Raw genomic sequence first — 22,894 nt, 5'->3', positions numbered from 1 at the left:
CCATAATTTCGGTATATTCTAGTTTACTCTAAATACGAGTTTCATCTCTAAAATAAGCTCTCATTCTTTGTGATACCGCCATTAGCTTCCATACTTTGTATTTCTTACGATCATTACCACGCACCTGCGTATTCCGTCCCCTGTAATCATACAAAGATGTTCAATCTGTCTATAGAACGCTAACCAGGAAGTAACGATACTCCATTTGGTTTGTACAGTATTGATCGAAACACTTTCAATATACAGTCTGAAATCCGTGTGTTTCTCAAAAAAAATGACAAACCACCATATTTTTGTGTGTATCAATACATGCCTGGTACTCCTCAGAAATCCAACAAAGACTCCAGCCTTTTCCAACACACAGCTGGTACAGTGTGCTGTTCTTTCCATCTGTACTCCATATATCCAGACCGTTACAGTTTTGTTTGCAGCTTAGGAAAATTCATGTCAAGTTTTTACCCTTTTTGTGTTGATTCTTGATCCATTTCACAAGTATAACTACAATATCTTTCCCAGTTTAAAATCGTCCATGTGAAAGTATCTCCAACTGTAGTCTATATCTGGACTTCAAATAACACTGTCCAGATATATAGACAAGACTCTGGGGAATTCTAAAACAAATATTCATAAAACTTGAGTGATCTTGCCTTCTGAACAGATCTTTCATCCCTTTCCAGGTTGGACATCAATCCTGCTATCTTCTCAGAGACTGTGCTATATCAATGGAAGCCTGCGTTACCAGCGTGTCTGATCACTGGCTTTAAAACTCTGAAGCAAATCATTTTCTCCATTTTTATCAGGAGACATTATATATTTCTAGCTAAGATCTCTTCCACGGCAATCACGGAGTTGTCAATGACAAGATTTTTTTTCACCTTCCTTCGCGACTTCAAATCTTCTCAACATCTTTTGCATTTTAAAAAACTTTTTTGAGTCATTGTCAGGACATTTCCACAATGAATTACTCTTTACATTCAGTGTACATCATCAACACTTCTATTTTCCTCTCAATATTCTGCTACATCTCCTGGTAGAAGTGGTGGTCATCTCTTTTTTCCTATCTGCCTGTCCTGGTCTGCATTAACAAGTGGTCACAAGATTTACCATACGTGACAGGTTTGGTAGCACAGGTATTTCGCGTGTTGGTGCCAACATTTTCACATCATGTTAATACACCATATGGCCATATAATAACTTGATCGATGTACTTACCCAGTATTATACACCCAGTATTATACACAAACTGTTCATGTAAAAGGAGAGGTTTATGGACCTTAATGGACACCTGTGGTCTTCAGGTCTTTGGACAGTTTTAGAACCTGTCTATTAGTTCCAGCATTGGGACAGGCAGGACAGAACTGATAAATGAACACTTACAAAGTTTTTAACGTTTCAAAGTTTGAAGGGTTAATATTTAAATGGAACTGATAACACTCTCTGTTGTTGTAGTTTAGTATATTTGACCCCTGTGACCTTGGGTGACATTAGAGGTCATTCATTTGAAAAACATAAAAAGCCCTTTATCCCAGAAAGCTACTGGCCCAATATCAGTACCCTGGGCCTTTTGGTTATTGAAAAAAATTGTTCAAAGGTTTTGACATCTGTGGCCTTGAAAAGAAATCAAGGCCTAAATATGAACAAACTTGGTAGCACTTCATCCCAGCATGCTACGGACTCAATATCAGCATCCTGTGCTTTTATTTTTATTGAGAAGTCATTTAAAATATTTTACTTGTGACCTTGAAAGTGGGTCAAGGTCAATAATATGAACAAATATGGTAGCACTTCATCCCAGCATGCAACTGACTCAATATCAGCATCCTGTGCTTTATTTTTATTGAGAAGTCATTAAAGATATTTGACCTGTGACCTTGAAAGTGGGTCAAGGTCATTCATTTTAACAAACTTGGTAGTATTTCATCAGAGCATGCTACAGGCTCTACATCAGCAATCTGGTATATTTGACCTCTGTTACCTTGAAAGTGGGTCAAAGTTATTGATTTAACAAACTTGCTAGCTCTTCATCCAAGCATGCTACAGACACAATAACAGCACTCAGGGCTTTTTGGTTATTGAAGAGAAGTTGTTTAATGATTTCAACACACTTTATCCTTGTGACCTTGAAAGTGGTACAAGGCCATTCATTTTAACAAATTCAGTAACTCTTCATCCCAGCATGCTTCAGGCAGTCAGCAATTTGGGCCTTTTGGTTATTGAGAAGAAGTTGAAAATGTCAATTTATGACTCGCAATGCCAAACAAAAAACGATTGTAATAGGTCACTTGAGACTTCCTCCCAAGTGACCTAAAAAAAAAGTCTATATTTTTACCAGTTCACATTACATACAAACAGAATATAATATAGCACAGGTACATTTTAGATCAAGGAGTTTCCAGACATGTAAAAGACATGTAAAATTAATGTTGGCTATAGCTGATGATGCTCATACTTTGTGGGAGTAACACATGAACTGTAGGTCAAAAAATTCATTATGAATTTTCTAAACTTCAAGACTTCAAGATGACTGTAATTTCTCCAGATACAAAAAGGCATTCAATTTTCATTTAGGACTATTATTGGACCTTTGCTGTTCATATGTATACAATGATTCATTTAGGTTTATTTTCTAATCAAACTATTAATTTTGACATATTTTTGGATTCAAGATGGCTGCTTTGCCATCACATTCATGAATATTCTGTTTACGCTATAACTTTCTTAGGACCAAAAAATTGCAGCTGCTACAAACCAGAACATTTTGTAGTATTTTGCAGTTTAACATCCATCAAATTAGTGTTCCTCCCCTGTAGGAAGCTTTCCTACAGAGAATTCAATGTGAAATCTACCCTATCTAAGTTTAATGAATTCAATATTTACATGTTGGGCCAGTTTGGCTATTTATGATCCCATTGTTAAAATGGTTCTTTCTTGACACATCATTGAATCATCTCAAGGTGTGTCAAGGTCAATGTGGAAAAATGAAATAAAATAAAGATGACGTCTGACATAGAATGAATTCTCAGATTATCTAGGTGACAATCTTTGAAACTTCAAGATGCTACATTAAAGTTTTCCTCATTGGGTTAAAGAAATACATTTTGAGAAGATCATTGTAACACTGCTCTTGATATTCCCAAATCCTAAGCATTTGTGGCCTTTTCTGAAACAGTTGTTCAGTAAAATGTTCAAGGTTCAAGACTTGAACTACTACCACAGCCAAGAAGAGTGATAACCCCTATAAAATTTGCCAGCTGCATGAAGATCTATTTACCTAATGTTACCAGCACTACACTCCAGTTTCTGCCATAAGGCATACAACAACTATTTGTGGGACTACAGCCTTGGCACCCATAACAGGGACATGCCTCTTTCATTTCTTCAAGTCATGCCAAGTAAGAGACATTGTACAGAATTACATTCTATGTCATGTATTACGATAAACATCTGTTTTGTCGGTAAATAACTTTTTATTCATCTCTGTATCTGGAACCAACCACACAGCCCATTCACAATGATGTTATCTTTTGAGAGTAAATATACTTTATATGTACTGTAACCACTTAATATCTTGTTCATTCTGACTGGATTCAGAAATAGAACAAGTAGAAAATGAAGCAAACCCACAATGGTTTTCACAATACTGTTTTCTTGTGTCTCTGTCACAGCAAAGGCAGCCAAGTCAATGAATCCTTGGGCCATTCAACATACTAAACTTGTCAAGACACTGTATGTGATTCCTAGTGTACACACTGATATATAACTTGATAAGTTATGATCAAGAAGATAGTCACAAGTCGCCAGGTAAAAAAGAATTTTCAAACATATCCTTGTAGACATCCAGTCACGCTTTCTTGGACATATCATAGGCATCCTGAAATGAAAATTGCCTTGTAGTAACACTGATAACAAGTTACTAGTAACTTGTATAACTCATAACTCAATTTCACTTTCATTTTGCAAGAGAATGATGATAAAAATTTGTGAAAACTTTCATCTTCAAATCTTAAAATATAGGAAATGAACCAGAATTTCCTATGACATCATGAGAGTGTATATAAAGAAAATTTCAACTATGGTGACTTAAGTGACACACTTATAATCAATGATGTGTATAGTATGACCAATACATCCTTTCTATTTGCCATGCTGTACAGTTTGGGCCAGAGTGTACATGACATTTAGTAGTCATTTATCTGAGTGTGATTACTGAAAAGTCACAGATTTCTTACTATCCTTAATACTTTGAAACTGTGCAAACTTGTATGATCAATTTTATGGTATAATAATTAGTTATATTTTGTTTGTTCCTAAAAAATATCATTCACTGAAAGCTGTAACATTCACATGAAACTGGGGGGACTTGAGTAAGTTTTCAATCTCAGATGTTACCTTACGAGCATCATCCACACAAGAAGTGAATGCTCGAACTTGTGCAGAGCAATTTAGCGTCTGTTTGGGGTTGCTTTGGTAGCAATGAAACACATCTTGCTGTATGTCCTGACAGATAGGTGATCCAGTATTTCGTCTGTTGGAAATAAGGAGGTCATCATATCAAACATAATTTTCTCAAAAAACAAAATGCATTTGGCCAAGTAACTCCCACAAAAATATGCAAATCAATCAAAAAAAGTGCATGTGCTAAGTTATGTTCAAGAATATTTGGATATGAACTGTTGCATGAATTGTATAGATGAGATTCAGTCTACAATCGAAGAAAAATCTATCATAACTGCAATAAAAATATAAGGATTTTAACCAAGTTTTGACAAAAACAAAAACTCTAATAGAAGTCCAGCCAGACAAAATCCTGTACAGAAACTGATAACTATAAATCCCCACCCACCCAATAAACAGTTTTTGCCGGGGCTTAGTTGGACTCATTGATTTCTTCTCCACCTTGATTATCACTACCATTGGACAAGTGTGACATAAAAGCAAAGATTACTATCTTACCAAATACTGCCCTACAACTCTCCAGGAGTGAGAAGAAATGAGATAAAGTCTAACTAATGAAGTTTCAGCACAGATATCATCAATCTGAGACCTTGATCTTTGATAGGAAAGACAGAAAGGTGTGATATATATACGTGTGTGTGTGTGTGTGTGTGTATTTTTTTCTTTTCCTTTTAGCCATGTGTATAATAGAAATTAGCAACAGTGGAGACATGGAAACTCTTTCCACTGAGCAAGGACAGTGCTTAGATACCAAGATAAATCTGCTAACTACATTATAAAGATTGATAGAAATGGCAAAGCCTTTTCATTATTTGGCATGGGTCATTTTCTCTACATGTTTATAAGAAAATTGATGAATTGGGAAGAAAATTTTCACTAGTAAATTGCAAAATTTAGGAATTTGGCTTTAATATGAAATAATTATAAGTAGAAATGGGGCCAATTGTTGGCACAAAAAAGCACTAAACTGGTAGACTTAATCATGTGGAACATGTGGAATAAAAGGTGACCATATCAGTACAGATATAATCAAACTCTCAACATGTAAGGTTATCTGAACACAGGACAAGTGAATAGAATTAACTAATAAGGCATAATTACAAAAATTTCTTTTCTAACTCATCCATTGCTTGAGAAAACTGTTCTTGCTGTGTCTGTAGTTGTTGCTCACTCTATAAATAAAAGAAACAAAATCAAAGTTATCAAACATTTCACAGTAGATATACATATACACAAGAAGTAACAACAGGAGAGTGTTAAAATGTGTAACTAATGATAAAATCAAGATTAGCCTATCTTTTGACATGTTACAATAATACATCACCTGTTCTTCATATTTTTTCAGTCTTGCTTTTGATTCTGCTTCCCTCTCTTCTGTAGCTTTCAATCTCTCTTGAAATTCTGCTTCAATTTGTCTTATTTTACTGGATGGAATTGCGTAATCCTGCGTATAAAAATATAAGATTTCACAACAGCTGAACAGGGTATTTTGTCAATTGGTAGAGATAATTTTCCAGTCTCATTTTATTCAACCATACCTGTATGTGTGTATTTGATGTCTGTCCTAGTCTAAAGTATGACAAATATATATGCATAGTACAGGAGTAGTTAACAGTAAATGGGATGTTGTAGGTTGGTGGGTGGGGGGGGGGGGGGGGATATTTTTACTTGAGTACGGTAATATGGATACACCACATCCTGCTCTATATTTATGTTAGGGATTTAGAATATTCACTGTGGCTCTCCAGACACTTACAAAGTGCATTCCATCTTCAGATTTCGATTCAGGTTCTGGCACTGAAAAAAAATAAAGCATTTTTTTTTCAATTCAACAACCACTTGATCAATCTCTATGGATAGCTTACAGTTTCACTTAATATATGTACTGTCATTATTTATCCAAACTGGCTACGAATAAAAATGTATATAGCATACTGCACCTATGAAACAACATCAAAGGCTACTTTTCATTTTTTGCTAACAAAGTCATTTTAATAAATATCAAGAAATTGTAATTCAAATCATCTGACCGGTTCAGTGTTTACAGCCTCCAAAACAAATCATCATGTTTTCAGGAATGTATCAAATGCTGCAAACTAGAGAAAAGTAAAGAAAATGCTGCTTTACAGAAAAGTACTTCTAATGATATAAAAATTATATAGACATAGATTCAGAGATAGTCCCATTATAAGGGCCACAGGCATGGTATCAATAAAGGTCATCACCACAGTTTGCTGAAGACTTACCTTTCTCTCTGCCAGATAACCGCTTTATAACATTTTGTGTGACCTAAAATTAAAAAAAATAATTGAATGTAAAGCATATCAAAACATGCTTATTATCATTAAATTAATGTAAATTTTAGGGTGAAAAACGGTCTGAATTCTGCCACAATGAGATCTCGTCCTTCAACAATACACTGAAGCAGATACCAAAAAGAAGACTGGAATTACGTGTTGATCCTTGTCTAATTGATAATAAGTCTCCTTAACAAAAATTCTGTTTGATTATAAAATTCTGTTTGATTATAGATGAATTTACCGAACCAAAAGAAAGTATGTCCTTTCATAGATTTAAACATTTACGGTTAGTTTAAATCTTTAAAATTAATTATACAGGTACAATTGCATCTTCTGATCTAATCTAGACAATTATTCAAAAGCAGGTCAAGGTCATTTATTTGAGGAAAGGTAGTAGAAAGTTTATCATTTATATCCAGGTATCAGCTCTCAAGTCAACCTCTGCTCTCAATACCATACATTCAGCATTTAAATCTAATATTTGATCTCAATATAATACACTAGCTCTAAATTTAACTTTTGACCTATATATATACAATGCAACAATCAAATCTAACTAACTTCTTACCCAAGCTGACACAAGCTCTGAAATCTTACCTATGGCACCAGCTTTCAAATTTAACTTCTGACATCAGTACAATAAAACCAACTACCAAATCTAACCTCTGACCTAAATACATTCACCAGCTCTATATTCTAACTTTTGACCTCCTCACATTCAACTTTGTAGTTCTAAAATCTAACCTCCGATCCCAATACAATACACCTTGCTATCAAATCTAACCTCTGGCCTTAATACAATACAGCAGCTTTTAATTCCCACCTCTGGTCTCAATACATACAACCAGCACTCCAGTCTAACATCTAACTTCAATATAATATACCACCTCTCAATTCTAATTTCTCAACCCAATATATAGACCATGCTCTCAAATCTAAACCTCAGACCTAAACACAAAACAAACAGTTATCTAAATACTTCTCTCAAATTTAGTGCTGATAACGTTACACATTATTTTAGAAAAGAAGGCAGTTCCTTTTGTAAAAACACAAATACATGATGGTGAGCATTGTCATGACTGATTCAGATGGAAAGCCATTTTTATTTACAGGCAACAGTGTTTTTTGTGCATGCATTATCATAAATGATGTAAAATTTACATATTTAGACTGTTGATCAACAGATCAGTATTTCCTTTTTATAACTATTATTTGACCTTTGTATGTGCATATTTCAGCGAAAACCAAATGTCGTTCATAATGCGATACACATGATATGATGATAATAAAAAACCTTTTTCAATTGTTGCCTTGAGCATTTTTAAGACCTAGATGAAATGTTTAGATTTCAGTATATTCTGTTGATTTTTGCATTACTTTTGGTTACTTGAAACAACTTTGCAAGAAGCTTAAGCGTCTTCAATAGTTTTATAGGGTAAAACAGCTTAGGAAAAATGAGAATTGCTTGAACAAAAGTTGCTTTTATTAATGAAGAAAGTCTGAGTTTCCAACCTGTTGATTATGACTAGTCCAAAGAGTCCTGACTATCTTTTTGTATTTTTTCTTGTTTTGGTTGTACCCAAGACAAAAATGAAATAACTGATAAACAGTTTGAACCCGTAGACTGATGATGTACTGATCAATCAGAAGTATCCTTTTTTTAAGTATACAGATAAAACGGGGGTGGGGGTGGTTTGGGGGAGGGGGAGAAGAAGTCGTTTCTGTACCAGGTTGTTTTGGTACTTCCAAAATAAGTTGTTTCATCACTTTTTAAAATGTTTTGATTTATGTATTCATTTTGTTTTTAAGGTGTTTTGTCATTAATAAATATTGCTCATTCCGTTTCTGAAAAACTGTTCATTCAAAATGCAAAATGACACTGCAGCTGTGAAAACCATTTTGCAATTGCCAAAACAACTTTTGAAAGTACCTAAACAATTGGGTGCAAAAACAACTTGGACTAGAATTCATGAAATGGCATCTTCACAAATTAGCATCATATATATGTTATAAATTTGAGACACATGAGATCATATATTTCAATACAAAGGTCTTATTTGAACCATTGAGTAAACCTCACTATGTAAGACGATGGCCAGTTACTGTATACACAAGTGAGTTTATTCGAATCTATTTCAGATTATACTAATCTGGTTATTTCTTGCCAATGAAATACATTGTCATTAATGACGATGAGTTTACATTTGCCATTTAGTATGCTTATGGTTTAAGTGTATACACATTTGTTGAAATTGGGAGGACTTATACTCTCTGGTTTAAAAGTTTTGTTTCTGTGCATCTCCTCATATAGCCAACCTTAATTAGTGTACTAATCGTCAGTGTGGAAAGTGAGGTTTGTAGCAGTTCCTTTTGAAATTCTCATGGCAATACAACAGGTAGATAATTTCATGTTTGCAAAACCATTTACCATAACATCATCCCTTTCCACTACCATAGTCCGTTTGCTATCAGAAGCTCCCATTTTCCGTTTCAGGTGTCACCTTCTCGCCGGCGAATTCACCGGAAGTTGCTACCGGAAGTTGAGGACAACGATATGGATAGGTGTACTGAAAGAATAAATACGACGGACAATGAATGATTGAGGGACGGAACTTGATTAAGTTAGCTTGCCTTGGTCCACCAGTAAAAAAGCATGATGCTATTAGATAGAAACTACTGGTCAGATGATTAATGTTTATAAAGGGCAAAGATGGTCTGAATAGCACACCTGGATATTCCAGTAATGACAGTCAAGCAAGAGGCCCAGAGGGCCTGATTTGCTGATCTGGTTGAAGTAGACGCAAGGTCAAAATAGTGATATGTTTTTATCATTTTCATAGTTCATGTTTAAGGAAAATATACACTTACATTTTCATAGAAATATAAGAATAAAAGATCCTGGTGATTTTAATTAGATGCGCTATTACTCCCTGCTTTTTTAAGGAGTATTCAAGATATTTAAAGACTATGCCATTTTTTTCCTTGTCAAGTCCTATCCTTCAGGCCCCTGGTGGTGCAGCCCTATAGATTTAATAAATTCAAGACCCCCCAAAGTCAATTTTTGCATCATCATGTTATCTCTTGATGCCTAGCAGTGAAATATATGGTGATGAGAGGAGTATGCTAACTGTTTCAGAGATGTAACCCAAAATCTAAGTCCCTAGGGGTGGGGCCAGACCCAAAGGGCCAATTTTATATATTGTAATGGGGTGGGGATCTCAACTGTTTCAAAGATATAATAAAGATGACCCCATATTTGAAGGCCACTGAGGCACAGTCACATAAATATCACAATAAAGATCTGCATGCCCTGATGACGTGCAAATACATATTTCTGTAACAGATATATATATATGGTACTGAACCCATACTATCACTTAACACGCTGACCATAATATTCATAAATTCAAAACAGGGCTCGTTCTAGTTGATGATTAAATGTAAATAAGCCAATACTCTCTGCTACTTGAAACAATAACCCTGTTTTTAACCTATTTGGACCGCCCCCTTAGGCCCCTTTGGGGCACAATCCTATAATTTCGATATATCCTTTTGATGCTCCATGTTGAATCTAGTAAAAATTAGCTTAGCGGTTTTGAAAAAGATTAAAATGTAAAAAGTTAGCAGACAACAGACAAAGTGATATAGCATAGATAACATAAGATATATGGTGTTAATCTGTGAAATAGTTACAAGGGAAGAGAAAATCTTCATGATAATGCCATAAATTCTGGTTTTATGCTAAACTCTTCAAAAAAGAGCTCATAGCCCTTTAGTTCTTGTAAAAAGGAAAGATTCTCATAGAGCTTTTATAAATGAGGTGACAGATAAAAAACAATTGAAAACCATAATGTATTATGTTTACTTTTATTTTTCATAAATACAAGTCACGATGTATATGCAAGTATATCGCATTTCCATCAATTTCTTTTTAATATTTGCACAAAGTGTTACGTGGCTTCCTGTAATTTCTACAATTAATTCAACTATATCTGTATACTGGTAACTTCTGAGTGGGAACACGTTGACCTCCTTACCATATGATAAGCACTTAATGTCAAATTAACACTCAGTGGCCTAGTGGTAGGAAAAAAAAATGTCTTATAAGGGTGAACCACACACAAATTTTCATGATTCTACTTGAAATATCTAAGATAGGGCCAGGTATGTCCCAGAAACAATATTTGCTTTATGCCTCAAGCCTTATGGTTGGAATAGTATGGGGATAAGCCACCGGAAACTTTTTAAAAAACTCACTTACAGATATAGGCACTGACAACACATATTAATATTAATATTTTTTCAAAGTAGCCATATGATGAAGTACACTGTAGATTGAATATTCCTGTCCTTCTATGCACTTTCTTTCATCACTACGAGCAAACAACCTTTAGGTGTATCAGTAGACCTGTACACCAATAGACCACCAAGAATCGTGAACAAAGGCTAACAGCAACATAACAACATCCAAATGTCCATTTGTAAACAACAGATTCTGCTGTTATTTTACAAAAGATAAGGATGTGGATATTTAATGAAACCTAGAGAAGAGCAGAGCTTGTTCATTGATGAAACTATGTACATTAAAACTTTTTATGCTCCAGTAAACTTAAAATAACATTGCAGTTATACCTTGACTTTTATACCTTTAAAAACTTGCCTGAAACTTTAACAAATCTAATCAACCTGGTTTTGGTCCCGTAAATATGAAAATATGTTAAAGCACCATGTGTATACTTTGCCTCATTGTCAATTCCTTCTATCTTAAGACAGTAAAATGTGGTGGTCTAACAGTAGCTAAATTAGACTCAACTTGTGACCTTAATGTGGCCAGTGTTGACTTAACCATCCTACAGTTAGCCAGATCATTGAGACCCATCCAATGGCAAGGCCTCTAAATGGATCAGATATCGATTCCATAGATGTATTATTTATAAATATGCATCTCTCAGGTGCCACACCCAAGCATATTTCTTTAAAAACTGAAAAATGGTACATTACAAAAAGTTGGCTCCCTTTTCATATGTATTATCAATGAAAAATTTATAAATACCTTTGTAAGTGATAGAGGAAGCTTCAACCTCCCCATTTGAATGTTCTTTTGGTTGAGGGGAAGAACAGACAAGAATAATAAAGACAAAATTTTATCATGAGTATGTCGTGTATTATACAGTAGACTTGTTAACACTCCAAATATACTGTCTGTTTAAGTCCTTTATCAGAAGATAAATTAGTAGAATGTGTACATTTTTTTCTCAAGACAAAGGGCAATCTGTTTATGTGTACTTGTAATACTACAGGCTCCTAGCTTTATACCTAAAAGATACACAACACAATACACCATGAAAAATAAATGGCAGACAGCAACAATACCAATGAAAATTTTCCAAATATACATAATATAACTCTATACATAGGGTTTGAATAATTTGCCATAAATATTTCATATCCATGATAAATTTCATATTCCAGATACAGTGTTTAATGCCCCATACATTTGTAATAAAAAGAAACATTTTACTGTATACATCAAGTTTGTAGTAATTCTATATTCATTGTATATTTCATCTTGGCAATGAATTTGATCCTCAAAATATTTCATTATTTTTTTTTGTGTTATAAATTCTATATTCCTCAATTTTTTATACTTTACCATGTACAAATATTGATAAAATTATTACTACTAATGTTTCCGACTCCTTATATGATAAGGACATGATACTCACTAACATAGAGGTATGATTAATTCTATTTGCTATATATGTTTTTCCCCAAACTTAAAATTAAGGTGTGTGATGAGCATGATTCTACTAAAATTTGTAATGAGTGATATAACGGCTATATTTTATTAAATCTGTATAAATTTTGAGCCCTTTGTTTGGTTCCAGTATCTATGTATATAATCTCCAAAAAGTATTCATTAGTATACAGATTGCCAATTAAATAAAGTCATCTAATATATCATCATAAGACTTTGAAATGGAAGAATTGAAAATCTTTCCATAGACATAATAATTATCTTTCTCTCAAAAAAAGACATTTTTCTTACCTTATTATTTCAACAAAATTACTGGTGTCTGTTTGCATACACATAAGTGATTATCAGCAGTGTATATTGGCGCTACACACTAATAACAAACAGTTTGGCAATGATATGACATGTAACAAATTAAAAATGAAAGACACTGTGTATAATTGATCTAGATATGTGTATAAAAATATAATAAGTCCAAAAGTAATGTCAGAGGCATGATATCATAGAATGTCAGAATTAACTGCCACATGACATGTACACAAAAGAAATGTCAGAGGCATGATATCATAGAATGTCAGAATTAACTGCCACATGACATGTACACAAAAGAAATGTCAGAGGCATGATATCATAAAATGTCAGAATTAACTGCCACATGACATGTACACAAAAGTAATGTCAGAGAGATATCATGATATCATAGAATGTCAGAATTAACTGCCACATGACATGTACACAAAAGAAATGTCAGAGGCATGATATCATAGAATGTCAGAATTAACTGCCACATGACATGTACACAAAAGTAAGGAGAGAGACAATGATATCATAGAATGTCAGAATTAACTGCCACATGACATGTACACAAAAGAAATGTCAGAGGCATGATATCATAGAATGTCAGAATTAACTGCCACATGACATGAACACAAAAGAAATGTCAGTGGCATGATATCATAGAATGTCAGAATTAACTGCCACATGACATGAACACAAAAGAAATGTCAGAGGCATGATATCATAGAATGTCAGAATTAACTGCCACATGACACGAACACAAAAGTAATGTCAGAGGCATGATATCATAGAATGTCAGAATTAACTGCCACATGACATGTACACAAAAGAAATGTCAGAGGCATGATATCATAGAATGTCAGAATTAACTGCCACATGACATGTACACAAAAGAAATGTCAGAGGCATGATATCATAGAATGTCAGAATTAACTGCCACATGACACGAACACAAAAGTAATGTCAGAGGCATGATATCATAGAATGTCAGAATTAACTGCCACATGACACGAACACAAAAGTAATGTCAGAGGCATGATATCATAGAATGTCAGAATTAACTGCCACATGACACGAACACAAAAGTAATGTCAGAGGCATGATATCATAGAATGTCAGAATTAACTGCCACATGACATGTACACAAAAGAAATGTCAGAGGAAATGTCAGAGGCATGATATCATAGAATGTCAGAATTAACTGCCACATGACATGAACACAAAAGTAAGGAGAGAGACAATGATATCATAGAATGTCAGAATTAACTGCCACATGACATGAACACAAAAGTAATGTCAGAGGCATGATATCATAGAATGTCAGAATTAACTGCCACATGACACGAACACAAAAGTAATGTCAGACACACATAAAACAGTAAACTCCAGGGTAACACACTTGTAAATGCTAACTATATATAGGCTGATATATCTAAATTTCCTCTTATCCTTACGCGGTATGTCGATGACAATATTAAACCTCTGAAGTAATATATATGTGAAAGTTGTCCCTGTGAAATAAATTTTGTACCCAAGAATCAGACAGCCAGTTTAGCCAACAATGTTACACAGGTTTAAGGATAATGCTATTTTAGTTCCTATTTCCTAACACAATTTTATTTTATAATCCTCTTTCACATGTCTAAATCTGGCTGCTCATTTACTTCTGTATCATCACATTCTCTCCTCACATAAAAGTCTGTAAAATTCCTTCCGTGGTAGTTGTAGAGCATCACAACCCCATCTCTCTTACTATCCATAGTCATTAAAAGATTGTGAAATACCTCTCCTCGCTTCTCACATATGCAGTACCACAATTCCATTTACAAAAATGTTTTTTCTCTTTTTACTTAAAGTTTGTAAAATGCCTTGATCTCCTCACTCCTCACAACTATCAGAATTCCATTTCTTTTTCCTTTTACCAAAGTTTATAAAATGGCTCAAAGTCCTCACTCCTCACAGCTGTACAGATTCACAATTCCATTACTTTCTCACTTCACTCAAAGTTTGTAAACAAAAAGCCTCCCTCTCCTCACTCCTCACAGCTGTACAGATTCACAATTCCATTACTTTCTCACTTCACTCAAAGTTTGTAAACAAAAAGCCTCCCTCTCCTCACTCCTCACAGCTGTACAGATTCACAATTCCATTAAAAAAAGTATTTCTCCCTTCACTCAAAGTTCGAAAAAATGTCTCAATTTCCTCACAAGGACATCTATAAAAAATCTTGATAACAACCCAGTCTCTCTTCTACCACAAAATAAGGTCAGTCCAAACTCCAAGTATCACAGTGTCACAATTCATCTTGTACTCTTTACATGGTCTGTAGAATTCCTTGTATAATATACTGCAATCTAATCTATGATCGCTCTCTTCCTATCAACGTCTGTAGAATTCCTTGTATGATATACTGCAGTCTTATCTCTGACTGGTCTCTTCTAATCAAGACCTGTAGAATTCCTTGTATAATATACTGCAGTCTAATCTATGATCGCTCTCTTCCAAACAATTCTGTAGAATTCCTTGTATAATATACTGCAGTCTAATCTATGATCGCTCTCTTCCTATCAACGTCTGTAGAATTCCTTGTATGATATAATGCAGTCTAATCTCTGATTGGTCTCTTCCAATCAACGTCTGTAGAATTCCTTGTATAATATACTGCAGTCTAATCTATGATCGCTCTCTTCCTATCAACGTCTGTAGAATTCCTTGTATGATATAATGCAGTCTAATCTCTGATTGGTCTCTTCCAATCAACGTCTGTAGAATTCCTTGTATAATATACTGCAGTCTTATCTCTGACTTCATCTTGTACTCTTTACATGGTCTGTAGAATTCCTTGTATAATATACTGCAGTCTAATCTATGATCGCTCTCTTCCAATCAACGTCTGTAGAATTCCTTGTATAATATACTGCAGTCTTATCTCTGACTGGTCTCTTCTAATCAAGACCTGTAGAATTCCTTGTATAATATACTGCAGTCTAATCTATGATCACTCGCTACCAAGCAATGCCTGTAGAATTCCTTGTATAATATACTGCAGTCTTATCTCTGACTGGTCTCTTCTAATCAAGACCTGTAGAATTCCTTGTGCAATTTTTTGCGACCATTTTTCTGCATAGAATCACAATCCAATCAAAGATGTACAATGTTAGCTATCACATTAAAATAAATCCATAAATTTCTGGTCACAACGTTGTTTCTTTAGATGTTTTCCTCCCTTCCAAAATATCAAAATACCTGAAAAATAACAATTTACAGCTATATACCATCAACATTCATATAAAACCTCCTTTAAACCTCATGTTTTTAATACAGAGGAAAATTAAATGACAAAAAAAAAAAAAAAAAAGATTCAGACAAATATGTTAGCATTTAAAAATCCTGTGTTGAAATCTTTTCTGGTTTGCTGGAATGTTGAAATAAGAAGTAATAAAAGCTATCTATTGAAGAGGAATTGAAAATGTCACATGACTACCGTATGTGTTGACTACCTCACTTGTGTTTCTTATAAATGAAAACTCTCGAGTTTTAAGATAAAACAGTTTCTACAGATTACAGTCACACAAGAAACCTTAATCCACTACAACATATATCATTATAAAGAAGAATGATGTTTTTTGTTTGTTTGACATCATTCTGACTTATGTATCAAACATTCTGACTTAGAGTCACTTCTCCCGACAAGGTCAAGAGCTTAGTTCCAATAGTGATTGTTATTCTTGTTTCATGTTAAATCTTAGTCCATGATAATGTACAATTCATTAAGACCTTACCCATCCAGTATATCATCAAGCCACATACGATGACTGAGAGATTCTATCCATGTTGGGGGGATAGCCTCCACCCCTAGTTTACAACCCAGTAGAGCTCCAGCCACAGCAGCATTGGCATCAGCATCGCCTCCCTGCAATAAACAGTTCCTTTATCACTGACATTTCTTATAACTGATATAACATTGAAATTTGGGTACACATTAATTTATTATATAGCAAATAATTTTCAATCACTTGTTCAATTTCAAAGTAACATGTTTAAGAGTACCTCTAGCACTATATCTTGTATGGCTTGTCTGAAATCCTTCTGACGAAGTGCCCACAGCCCCACCCCTAGGGTCTTGTAGGTGTAGTTAGCACGTCCAGGCTCATCAAGCTTCAGGTCCTTCAGGGAGCAATAGGACATATAGCGTTTCAACTCCTTTACCTGGCAACATGAACACTATTCATGGAGACATTGTGTTGTATGGTAGATTAACATAGCAGCCTGGCATTGTCGATACTAAGTATTGTACTGGATAATGTTTTCAAAGTTTACTGACCAACAGTTTGAAAAAACTAACTAAAGAATTCATCAAGTCCCTTTCTTCAAAATCTTTGGCCTGAATAAATGAACACTGGCAGATAGATTTAGTTTTAAAAAAGCATTTATAAAGAGCTGAGGTGTGCTTTGAAGTTTTTTCAAGGCCCACTTATTCAAATGAACTCATGTTTCATACTTCATTCAAAAGGTGTACTTTTCTCAAAAAAATACAGGGAAACTTCTCTTTTTACATGGCAAAAATAAAAGGCAAGCTACAGTTTGATTGTTTCATATTAATCTACAATTGCCTTTAATACAAGGAATTAATGAACTGGTTCAGGTGAAGGCAAAACAATAAAAATTATTCTTTCCCTATAGACAGCATTTTGTTATCAAGATCATTTGTTCATAATGAAATTTTCTCTGGGAGCCACAGAGTCCAGTTTAACCAGATTTTTCTGACACTTTACCTCCTCTGCTGTGCTTAGTATCCTGGCAGCGTACTTGTAGGTTTCATCAATGATACCATCCACATTGTAGTTGCCATTTTTCTTTATATGTCGTTCATTTTTCTGCAGCATTAGGGCTATAGCAACAGTGACTGCCACACAGGATGCTTGACACCTGAACATGACAGATAACAAGGCGTTGCTAATGTCAGAAGTAAAACATGTTGAATAATGCGATTGAGTTACAGATAGGTACAACATCTGTACTATAGAAATGCTATGAATACAATACATACTAGAGATGGGTTTCCACATATTTTCACAAATTTCCCTTCTAGAGGAAAGTCAATGAAATCTTTACTTTCTTTTTGGGTTTATTATAAAAACATAAGAATTCAATTAACACAGCATAAGTCAAGTAGTATGAAGAGTAAGGTTTAGGAATAAGAAACATTTATCAAAGAATAACTTTCCATTAGTATACATGCATAACACACCCTCTCGACATGCTGTGTTAGATTTTTAAAATTAGCAATGTTATGTCTGAAGGTGTGAACTGATAATATGTCTGGGAGTGTGGACTGACATCAGGTCTGGGTCTGAGAGTGTGGAGTGTGGAGTGTGAACTGACATCAGGTCTGTGGAACATCAGTGTGGAACTGACATCAGGTCTGGGAGTGTGGACTGACATCAGGTCTGGGAGTGTGGACTGACAACAGGTCTGGGAGTGTGGACTGACATCAGGTCTGGGAGTGTGGACTGACAACAGGTCTGGGAGTGTGGACTGACAACAGGTCTGGGAGTGTGGACTGACAACAGGTCTGGGAGTGTGGACTGACATCAGGTCTGGGAGTGTGGACTGACAACAGGTCTGGGAGTGTGGACTGACATCAGGTCTGGGAGTGTGGACTGACATCAGGTCTGGGAGTGTGGACTGACAACAGGTCTGGGAGTGTGGACTGACAACAGGTCTGGGAGTGTGGACTGACATCAGGTCTGGGAGTGTGGACTGACATCAGGTCTGGGAGTGTGGACTGACAACAGGTCTGGGAGTGTGGACTGACATCAGGTCTGGGAGTGTGGACTGACAACAGGTCTGGGAGTGTGGACTCACAACAGGTCTGGGAGAGTGGACTGACATCAGGTCTGGGAGTGTGGACTGACAACAGGTCTGGGAGTGTCTGGGAGTGTGGACTGACATCAGGTCTGGGAGTGTGGACTGACAACAGGTCTGGGAGTGTGGACTGACATCAGGTCTGGGAGTGTGGACTGACATCAGGTCTGGGAGTGTGGACTGACATCAGGTCTGGGAGTGTGGACTGACATCAGGTCTGGGAGTGTGGACTGACATCAGGTCTGGGAGTGTGGACTGACATCAGGTCTGGGAGTGTGGACTGACATCAGGTCTGGGAGTGTGGACTGACATCAGGTCTGGGAGTGTGGACTGACATCAGGTCTGGGAGTGTGAACTGACATCAGGTCTGGGAGTGTGGACTGACATCAGGTCTGGGAGTGTGGAGTGTGGACTGACAAAAGTGTGGACTGGGTCTGGGAGTGTGGACTGACATCAGGTCTGGGAGTGTGAACTGACATCAGGTCTGGGAGTGTGGACTGACAACAGGTCTGGGAGTGTGGACTGACAACAGGTCTGGGAGTGTGGACTGACATCAGGTCTGGGAGTGTGGACTGACATCAGGTCTGGGAGTGTGGACTGACGTTTTAATATGTGTGAGAGTGTGAACTGATGTTATGTCTGGGAGAGTAAATTGATATTGTTTGGGTGTGTGAACTTACCATATGCCTTTGAGTGTAACCTTCCTTTATGTGCAAGTGTGTGACTTTAACTTATGTGTTGGTGGGTAACTTGTCATATTTGTGGGTGTGTGACCTTATCTTATTGTGTATGTGTGGGTGTGTGACCTTGTCTTATACTGTATGTGTGGGTGTGTGACCTTATCTTATACTGTATGTGTGGGTGTGTGACCTTATCTTATGTGTGAGTGTGTGACTTTACCTTATACAAGGAAGGGTAAGTTTCCTTATGTCAAAGTGTGTGACCATAGTCCTAGTGACTTTACCTTACATCTGGGTGTGTGACTTTACAGATGTCCACAGTGTGTGACTTTACCTTACATCTGGGTGTGTGACTTTACAGATGTCCAGTGTGTGTTTGATGACCTTCCCTATGGTGTGGTAACAGTGAACACCTATCACTGCTGTCCGAGATATAGCACTGTTAGTAGCCAGCAATTTACGAGAATCTCGCCACACAATTTCTGCTGCCTTCAAATAGATGAAAACAACAGCAAATCAGAATAGTATTACTTTAACAGGGACCCAATTCTAGCGCAGTTTTAAGATATTCCAAGAGAAATATTGTGAAATTATTTTTTGAAACTACAGATGCTATTGCAATGTTTTATCAAATCATATCTGATATCTATATGACTGATACTGATCAAATTGTTGTAAAATAGTCTAGAGGCTAAAGTCTTATTCTAAAGCTATGTCTCAGGTTTTCATTTCACTGGAAGTCTCCCCTTATGTGGCTACTAATAATGGTAGGACATTGGAATCATGAGATCTAGTTGCCTTCATTGGGTGTCTTATAATGCATGCCCCTGATATATGGCAATATTCATCTTTGTCTACATTGTAATTCTGAAAAACATTTACCTTGACTTTGATCCAGGGATCATCATGCTTGTTTTGCTTTAGTACTTCCATTAAAACATTCAAAATTTATTTTATTCTTTGTTGTTTTTATCTTCAAACTATAATACATGACTGACGACTCTCTATGTGAAGGGAGGTAATCCAATAGAGCAGACAGAAAACTTGAGAATAAGGACCCCAAGAATGGCATGTTCCTGCATAGAGTATTCACCCCCTTTTTGACACGACAGTTTTTGCCTAAAATAGTGTGCACTATATGCACAAATTTACTGTACTTTTTATCATTAGCCAAAATAAGTGGATGTAACTCTTTCAAAATTAAACAGAACCTGAAGTAAGGAGATCCCTGGGAACTATAATGCTAATCTACATTGGACAGTTCATCATCTGACACAACATGAAGTGTTAGGCATACAGAATCCGAGACAATATCCCAAAATCTGAATTATGGATATATGTTATGAACTCACTTTTTCAGGAGTTTCTGAGAACTGTGGGTGATTGATTACAGCTTTAACCTGAGGACATGGTCCGAGACCACACACATCTCCAAGCTCTGGAAATCCATGTTCTGACCACTCAATCAACCGCTTCGCAAAGTCAATTGGTATTACCTTAAAAATACATACCGGGGTATATATAAATGATTTTTAAACAGAATAAGAACTACTTTAGTAGGCATACTGCAGAGCTCCTTTACATCCTCCACTCCAAAATATTTCAAGATAAATGATATATTCTTAAAAAGAAATCCTAGATGCATTATAAAATCAACATAGACACAATATCAAGGTATTACATATACTATAGTCCAGCACTACTTGCTAATCATTTGTCGGGTCATTATATGAATATTATGGAATGTAAATCATTACAAATATCTCTGCTCACTTTAAAAGTTTGGACACTTAGCTTTGGTTTTCATGGGTGTTTCAGACAAGTACTGTAGTAATGTATAGCTACTTTCTCCTGTTATAATACTTATATGGGTAAGAATGGCTACCTCAAACTCTGCAAGTCTTCTCATACAATATGATTAGAGTATTCAATTAAAAACGGTTCAGTTGCTATAGTAAAGGTCTATCTGATTTAGGTTACCTCTCCTTTGTTCTTGAGAATTGATTGTAAAATTAGGATCATAATGTCCGACTCATCCGTCCAGTCTCCAATCTTCCACTTTCTCCTGTGACTGTCTGGCAATATTTTCTTGTGAACCAGTTCAAACTTATGGTACACTTCCTTGTATTTCTTTAAATGAGAGAATACTTATACAGAAAAATATCACTTAACAGTGGATTAAAACTGAGAAGTCACTTCATGCCCAAATTACAATTTCACTGCATTCATAAAGTTTCAACAAAAAAAATGTTAGAATCACATTTACAGATCAGCAAAAGTGATTGGTATATAACTCAAGTTAAAATTACAATAGTGAACAGTGAATCGAGGCAGTAAGTATAATACATACATACTTTTGCTGTTTTATCAGGGTTCCAAATTTTATAAGATTAGTACAAAAAACAAGTCAAACATTTTTTCATTATTAGCATAACCTACAGCCACCTGCAGAACCTTACAGGCAAAAGTCAATGCCTTCACATGACCATCAATAAGCAAACAGTAACATATATTGATGACATGTCTTACACATGTACCTTCTTTGTCTCATCTCTTGTCAAAGTCTCTGTCAGCAAACCGAGGGCATCTCCAATACAATGACCATAGACGGTGGCATATATTCTGTCATAAACACGATGAACTTCCTTCCTGATCATCTAGCAGGTAAGAAAACAAGATCTATATTTGTTATAGAATAGAAACTATGTTCTGATCAGTCCTCTAAGAGACTCTCAAATGTAAAATTAGACATCAATCATTGTATGGTATTGTACATGCCCTATATTTTTACATTTATATCAGACAAAGACCCCCAAATATGTACCTTACATGACGAATAATGGAACAGTTAATGTTAGTCATCTTAATTAATGTTGGGGTTTTTTTGTGGGGGAGGGGATTATGCTATTTTTATTTTTATATCTAAATAATCTGTATAGTAGAGCAGTTTAGAAGTATATATGAAGCCCTCTGGCTGCACTAGCAATTTGGCTTAAATCTGGGTGTGTTGTGCAATTTTATTTTTTTTAACTTGAATGCATTAAGAAGGGAATTGAATACGATATCGACATCGATTACAATACAAAAAATACATATGACTCATATATCAATACATCAACTGATGTAGAAGAAAGTTTGACAAAATTGGTAATTTTGACAGATGCCGTTTGTTGGCAGATATACAAAACATTCTTTGAATTCCACCGAGACACTTAGGGAAGTAATCGATGATAACGTATCTAACATTCAACATTGAGCATCATTCGTGATAAATGACAATATCACTTATCTCTTGTACGATTTAGCAAGCAATTTACCCGAGTGTAAGGGTGATATCTCTTTGTCGGTGTGGATGTTGGTTTCAATTTCCCGCTGAGCGGGTTTGAGAACGTCGCCATCTTCACACGTAGTGGTACTTAACATAAGTAATCTCCTTATTACAACCGAACCAAAATCAACTTACAGATATATCATTCGCGTTAAACGATTTTCCTGGAGATTGGAAGGCTTTATGACAAATGTCTATATATGTTTATTTA

General features: G+C 35.5%; 2 protein-coding genes across 2 annotated transcripts; both read right to left on the bottom strand.

The window, feature by feature from the left end:
- Positions 1–3,447: 3,447 nt before the first annotated feature.
- Positions 3,448–9,280, bottom strand: LOC132544983 (MICOS complex subunit MIC19-like). The gene is made up of 7 exons (XM_060208648.1): positions 9,184–9,280; positions 6,702–6,744; positions 6,212–6,252; positions 5,780–5,899; positions 5,557–5,627; positions 4,390–4,525; positions 3,448–3,871 (listed from the first exon to the last, which is right to left on the bottom strand). Exons 1-7 carry the CDS (start codon positions 9,235–9,237, stop codon positions 3,842–3,844), a joined length of 495 nt encoding a protein of 164 aa, XP_060064631.1. The 5' UTR covers positions 9,238–9,280; the 3' UTR covers positions 3,448–3,841.
- Positions 9,281–16,001: 6,721 nt separating this feature from the next.
- LOC132544993 (ADP-ribosylarginine hydrolase Tri1-like) lies at positions 16,002–22,753 on the bottom strand. Its single transcript, XM_060208657.1, has 9 exons — positions 22,673–22,753; positions 21,893–22,012; positions 21,336–21,485; positions 20,708–20,851; positions 19,690–19,844; positions 17,583–17,736; positions 16,858–17,016; positions 16,590–16,720; positions 16,002–16,053 (listed from the first exon to the last, which is right to left on the bottom strand). Exons 1-9 carry the CDS (start codon positions 22,751–22,753, stop codon positions 16,002–16,004), a joined length of 1,146 nt encoding a protein of 381 aa, XP_060064640.1.
- Positions 22,754–22,894: the final 141 nt, after the last annotated feature.

This window comes from Ylistrum balloti, unplaced genomic scaffold (assembly GCF_031769215.1).
Source record: "Ylistrum balloti isolate Yb309-2 unplaced genomic scaffold, AGI_CSIRO_Ybal_v1 Utg369818, whole genome shotgun sequence".
NCBI classification, from domain to species: Eukaryota; Metazoa; Mollusca; class Bivalvia; order Pectinida; family Pectinidae; genus Ylistrum; species Ylistrum balloti.
The sequence above is the reverse complement of the archived record's forward strand: the minus strand, read 5'-3'. Positions and strand labels throughout refer to the sequence as shown.